Genomic DNA, 6,627 nt, shown 5'->3' on the forward strand with positions numbered 1-6,627 from the left:
CTAGAACTAAGATTTCTTACGTGCAAAATCCCGTATTTAGATACCTCTACCGTGTAATGAGCAAAACCAACTTTAGTAGAAGGGAGAGTGACGGGGCAGTTAAAAAAGTGAAACTTTACTCTTTTTGACAATGCTTAATAAAGTGACTTTGATACCGATTTCCATTTTCTACAAACCTTTGCAAAATCCAGGAAAGCAATCAAAGGGTTAATATTTTTTAGCAGGTTGATTACCCAACTAGCTGTAGATTTAGCTTACGAACTTAGTAATTTAGAGGTTATTCATGGAAATCAAAAGATTGATATCGATACTTGTATTGCCACGAAGATGATATGCCAAGATGAAAATGGCTTTGCTTTTATAAGGAGGAATGGATTTCCATTACCTCTACCTTATACCCCGAGCGCACTACGGTTTGCAACCCCGCCAACTAGGTTATTACTGTTATAGCCCCCAAAGTTACTCCTCCCCCTTTGGAAAACCTTGAAACTCCGACATCTAGACATCCGCAGCCGTCCAGACGTCCAGAACATGCTAAGCATTCTTTTACCTATGGTACGGGTCCCTCTAGATTCAATTTCTAGAATTTTCATGGCTCTTTGGAATCACTTCATGAGATGCAAGACTCCTAACAACAGATGTTGGAGGGTCACGTCGGATTGTCTGTCAGTCAGTACCAGGAGGTACAAGTTTCAGAGGAATTTCCAAAGCCAGGTGGCCGAATTTGTTCAGGATTACGGCGCTAACCAGGCGAGGATGAGAGAGTTTATGGAAGTGTATATCACTAGACATCAGGTGATACTCTTTACCACTACCATGAGTATATTGGTCAGCTCCCTGGTATGTCTAGTTTCTCTTCCAGCCGACGAGGACAAGGTCCACCCCCCATCTCCATCACCATATTGATTTCATTGGGACGATAAAAAGTTTAAGTTGGGTGGCGTTGTACATAGTTTGATTTCCTTTCTGTGCATTTCTTTTATTTGCATTTTCAGCATTTTTGTTTGTTTTCATCTTCAGTTTTATTGTACATTTTTGCTTGTTTTCATGATTAGTTTTTTAGTTTTCTTGCTTGTCGTTTTGTGGCATGTCGAAAACATCAATCCTCACATTATTGTGGACTTGTCCAATAGCAAAGTGGTTAGCACGTTCATTTCTACATTCATCTTATTGTGGAGATAGTGCTAGCATGTTTAGTGGACATCTTTTCTTTATCTTTACTAGCATGAAGTGAGCTAAATGTTGTAAGGCTCCGTTTGATAGGGGTGATAGGATTAGAATTAGATTGATTAGGATAGGATTGGGGTAGGATTAATAATCACTCCCCATGCCTAGGGATTGTGAATCTCACTCCTAATCAACCCTAATTCTACCCCTAATCAATCCTACCAAACGGCATATTAATAACTTTTTGAAAACATAATCCTAATCTTATCACCCCTACCAAACGGAGCCTAAGGAGATAAACTTGAATTTTGACCTAACCTTAAGGATCTTACCTTCACTTCACTTAAGCGTGAATAATAGATAACTTTGGGATAGTCAGGATTCCCCTGAATTATTTAGTACTTAAGTTCCCATGGTGATTTCTTCGATTACAGTTTGGTTACTGAATGATCTCGGATCATGACAACTTATTTGGAAAAATCAAAATCCCTACATTTACATTATATTTGCATATGTGATTAGTGCTTCACTTATAAAGCACTAAAAAAATAAAAAAATAAAATAAAATCATTTGAATAATGGATAAAAAAAATAGTTGTCGTGAGTGGAAACTAACAATTTACCCTTTTGAGACCGAGTTAGGTTAATGGGGAAATAAATGTTATATTTCTCTTGATTCCGAATTGTCCTTTGAGACCTTATATAGTCTAAGAAATATGAACCAAATATGTGGCAGGTAAGTGTCTATCACTAAGAACATAAGGAACTCAATTGGATGACAACTTGACTATGATATATTGAAACTTGAAAAGTTTGGGTCACCTATTGCATTGTGCACAAGGACTCATACCTATATCATACTTAGATTACTCCACAATCATGCTCACAAATGAAACTAGTTGATAGAGTTAGGCAAGTGCATTAAGGATTATGGAGCACATGAATTTAGATTGCGACATTTTGCTTGAGGACAAGTAAAGATTTAAATCTGGGGTATGATATGCATGGACTATATACATTTTTATACATGTTTTGACGCATATTCACGTACTTTATTTGTACTTGATTTATACATTTTTACACCTCTTATCATATTTTCAGCATAATTACTCTTCTTTGTCGGAGATCTGCTCTTTGTGTATTTTCTTGTTAACAAGATGCACTTTTGGAGTGAAAACGACACTTGTAAACGACTCTGAGAACAAACGAAGAAAAAGGGTCTTTCGTGTGGAATCCTCATGGTCGTGCCATATACTAGAAGAGGAGAAAGCACTAGCCGTGTGAATTCACACAACGATGCCACAAAACAGCAATGAAGCAAGCCCCGGCCATGTGGAATCCATACGGTCGTGTCAATGAAACAGAGACGAAGTAGAAGCCGTGTGGAATCCACATGGCAAAATTCCAGAGTCGAAGAAGATTGTAGCCGTGTGAAATCCACACGGCCGTGCCACCGAACGAGAGCCCAGGCAGACTGTGGTTGTGTGGATTCCACACGACCGTGGCACGAGCTGTGCCAGGCCCATGCCCAGCTCTATTTAAGGGGAGTTCTTCCCCTTTTCAAGGAGAGGAAGGGTCTCCCATTGGGGAGATCCAACTTGGACGAGATCTCGACTTCTTCAGCACTCTCTTGGGTTATTCAAAGCTGAATTTAGCATTTTCATCACTCAAGAAGCTTAGATTAGATCCGAAGACCACTCTTCGTATAGGATAAGCCTTCTCCCCTGTCTCTTTTCGAGTTTGGGTCATTTTAATCTTTATGCCTTTGGATTCTCTCCTCCTAGTTATGGAGTACATCTCTTGTTCTAGGATTAAGAAAGTAATTGTGATGTAAATTGATGTAAAACTCAGGAATTTGCCAATTTCCTATCTATATGTCATTACTATGCCTTGTATCTACTTTATCTTATGTATGTGTAATGTGCTTGAGCTTAATTTTCATGTTTGATTGAATGTTTGTGTAAAATTGCTAATCCCGTAGAGGGAATGCCCTAGATCGTATGGCCGAGGGCCCTGGTGACAAAGGCATCCCGTTTCCGAACATCTGGGATATTGCTTTGTAAAAAAATAATTCTCCACCAGGAAGTAGGGAATTGGACATAATTATTATTTCTATCTCTATGTTATTAAGTGTTAGTATGTTTTTGTGTTGTATGACCGAGGAACTCTAGTGACAAGGGTATCCCGTTACCAGATTTCATAAGAATTTACTTCCAGTTAGTAGCATAGGATATGGATTAAGATAGCATTCCAGCTTGACCTCCGCGAGGAAGAGCCGATAATGAATCTAACTTCCTACAAATGCATAGGAATAGCGGATGGGCGATAGGTGATCCATGATACATTGATTAGCATCACAATGAAACTGAACCCCTAGAACACTTCCCAAACCAAGTTCCTCAACACTCTTTCTCTTTTTCTTTTTCTCCTGCATACTTCCCTTTACATTTGTGTTTGCAATCTAAAATCTTTCAATAGTTAGCTAGTTCGTCGTGCTTAGATTTTAGTGCTTATATCCAGTCTTATGGGATCGATATTTTTATTACTTGACGATGCACATATACTTGCGGGCACACATTAGTTCAACCCTTCCCCGAGACCCCACATTGATAGGAACTTCGTGCACCGAATTGCCCTTTATTGATTTAATAAATAAAAACCTATGCTTACTCATTTTTAACATATTATAGATAATTGGAACTCTAAATTCGGTAAAACATCATCACATTATAATAATTCCCACATAGGATATCCTAATAAAAATGAAAGAAACAAAATCATAATAAAGCTTTAGACAAATTATTATCATGCTTTAGACAAATCATAATCAAACTCTAAACCAATTTGTAAATAACCTTTTTATGAAATACTATAAATGTTATCAAGGCAAACTCACTAGTGTCAAAACTTGTTTATTCCATGTGTGTTCTTTAGATTGAGCAAACATAATCAAGCTCTTAACGAGCCAGTATCAAAGTTTTCACAAACAATATCTTAATTAACAACCCTAGGTTCAAATAAGTTAACATCACCATGGAGTTATTAGACTTAATTTGATTTAATGTTCTATTTGAAATACCTTCAAAATTAAAGAAAGGCATAAGCTAATTGGACAAGTAGTTAATCCTAAACGTAAGATCTCTTTCAGTTATGTATTAGTACATGCAAAAGTACAAAGGAAAGTTATAAATGCATGAAGAAGAATCCCTTCTGACCTCAAGAAATTTTATTTACTATTACATTGTATAAATTTTGAATGATCTTCCTCTTATCTTATCTTTTCTTCAACCGTGTTCTTCTACCATGTAATCCATCGAAGTTTTCTTAACTTAGGTCTACACTTAAGTTAGTCCCACAGTTTAAAAGATTACAAGGCGGGTAAATCTATATGTGTGAATTGAGTTATCATTTAGTGGTTGTGGAATATGAATAATGAAAAATAGGATATTCCTATGGGTCTTTCATTAAGAAATGCAAGGTGATGAGAATAAATTATGCGGTGTATATCAAAACTAAGCTCTTTAATCCTTTTCCTAAATCAAATTATAATGAAAAAAAGTAACTTAGAGTCATATGTACTCTTCTAAAAGTACTAAATTAACAAGTGATCCTTGAAATCACCAAGGTTTACTTGCTTCTCAAGCCCAATGTAATTTGTCACAAAAAAAAAACCATAAAGATCACATCCATTGCCAACATTAATGTCACAGTTGCTATTACTGGAAGCAGTAAAAAAATCAGAAAACATACTTCACCTTCCCATCAACAGAATTATTTGCATAGAAGTTTCTCAAGCTAAAGGATGAAAATGAATGATCACACATGACATGGATTACGTTTGGATATCTTGATAAGACACTTCATCTTTCCAGTTAAACAAGATTTTGAATGTATATGGATGGTATTGCTACTGAGATTTTAAATTCAAACTTTGAATTTGTAAATTTTTTTATGACAACCAATTTACATGGATAAAGAAGTGAAATATATTGGCTGCAGAAACGAGCAGAGTAGCAGTCAAAAGGCATACTAATGAGAAATAAGCCTCAGAGGGCAATGATACAGAATATATAATTTTGATCATTAGGATTTCAGGGTGCATGGTAGGAGAATATCTGTTACTTAGCTACTGCAGTTATGATACACTGAGATCAAAATCATTTTGGCTGTGCCACACAGACAAAAAAGATGCTGCAATGATGTTATCTGTGCTAATCAAATACTTTTGCCGAAGATGATTCGAGTAAAACTAAATTTCATAAGGCAAGAACAGGAACGTTAGTTTTACATAAGCTACTTATTTACCCAGTCGACAGAATATGCAGATAGATAACACGTACTAGACAGATCCATCTACTAAAATACCAGTGAAGTAGAATCTTCTATAACGCACAGACAGAGTAAAGGGAAAACAACTGCCTCCAAACTAGACGCCTTCTAGAGCAACCTGGGAAAATAACTACGAGTTCTTTTTTCTCAGTCATTAAAGCTAACCCTTCGTGGCAATCGATGTTACTATTTGCGAACAAATGGAAGAAGAAAAGGACTCAAAGATCCTCCTTTTCGCCCACACACAAGAAAAGAAACAGAATCAGACGCTCATGCCGCTTCCAGAACACAAAGTTATCATAAAACGTAAGGGAACAAAAGTGAAGGAAAAAAAAAAGAACTCTAAGGGCCACTGGAAACCTAATCTAGGGCGCCACAAAGCAACCGACCAATGATTTGCGATATCGAAGGGGTAAAAGGAGACGATTGCTCACCATTTCCGAGTCGGATCGATCAGAGAGTTTTGCTTCGGAGAAGAGAAGTTGAGAGTGAAGAGGGGTTTCTTTTGGTGGCAAGCGGAGCATTCCATTGGGTTGGGTTTAGGGCTAATTATTCGCAAGTTGCGTTGAACTCGCGAGACATTCTGGGAATTAACCGATTCCTCGCCGGTTGTGATTTTAAATTTTTAATACATCAAAGATAGCCAGCTGTTAAATCATCGCGAGTCACTTTTTGGATAAACGTCATTCGGAACCTTTCTGTATTATGCGATCCGAAATTTATGTATTATGCGATCTGAAATGAAAGTAACAAAAAACATTTTGATTTAAAAATAATCGTGCGATTATTTTTCTCCCTTCCTCTCTCAACTCGTGCATGCCTGGGTGTTTTTCATAATTCTCTGATTGCAGCTCCAATTTTATGATGAAATCGTCCCCCTAGTGAAACCCTAAGTATCTTCGTGTCTCTCTCAAGCGGCATCAAGTTTTTCGATCTAAAAATTCACAGTATTTGCGAGGCTCCAATGAAGGGTTTTAGGGTTTCCGTCAATTATCTCCTTTCATAATGGTGCAAAAAAGTAGATAGGGCGTATCATCCTCTCCACTTCAATTATCTGTAAAGGTATCACTTTAGAAACTCTGTGATTTTGAAAAACTCAACTAGTATGATTAAAAAATTTTAATTTTTCTA

The 6,627-nt window shown here is 36.9% G+C and overlaps 1 protein-coding gene across 1 annotated transcript in view; it reads right to left on the reverse strand.

Moving 5' to 3' along the window:
- Positions 1-6,081, reverse strand: part of LOC121980495 (enhancer of rudimentary homolog) — a 44,341-nt gene extending 38,260 nt beyond the window's left edge. Inside the window, exon 1 of the mRNA XM_042532559.1 lies at positions 5,931-6,081. Coding sequence (XP_042388493.1) covers positions 5,931-6,020 — 90 coding nt within the window. The 5' untranslated portion in view covers positions 6,021-6,081. The remainder of the gene's footprint in view (positions 1-5,930) is intronic.
- Positions 6,082-6,627: the final 546 nt, after the last annotated feature.

The sequence above is a fragment of the Zingiber officinale genome, chromosome 5A (assembly GCF_018446385.1).
Source record: "Zingiber officinale cultivar Zhangliang chromosome 5A, Zo_v1.1, whole genome shotgun sequence".
NCBI lineage: Eukaryota > Viridiplantae > Streptophyta > Magnoliopsida > Zingiberales > Zingiberaceae > Zingiber > Zingiber officinale.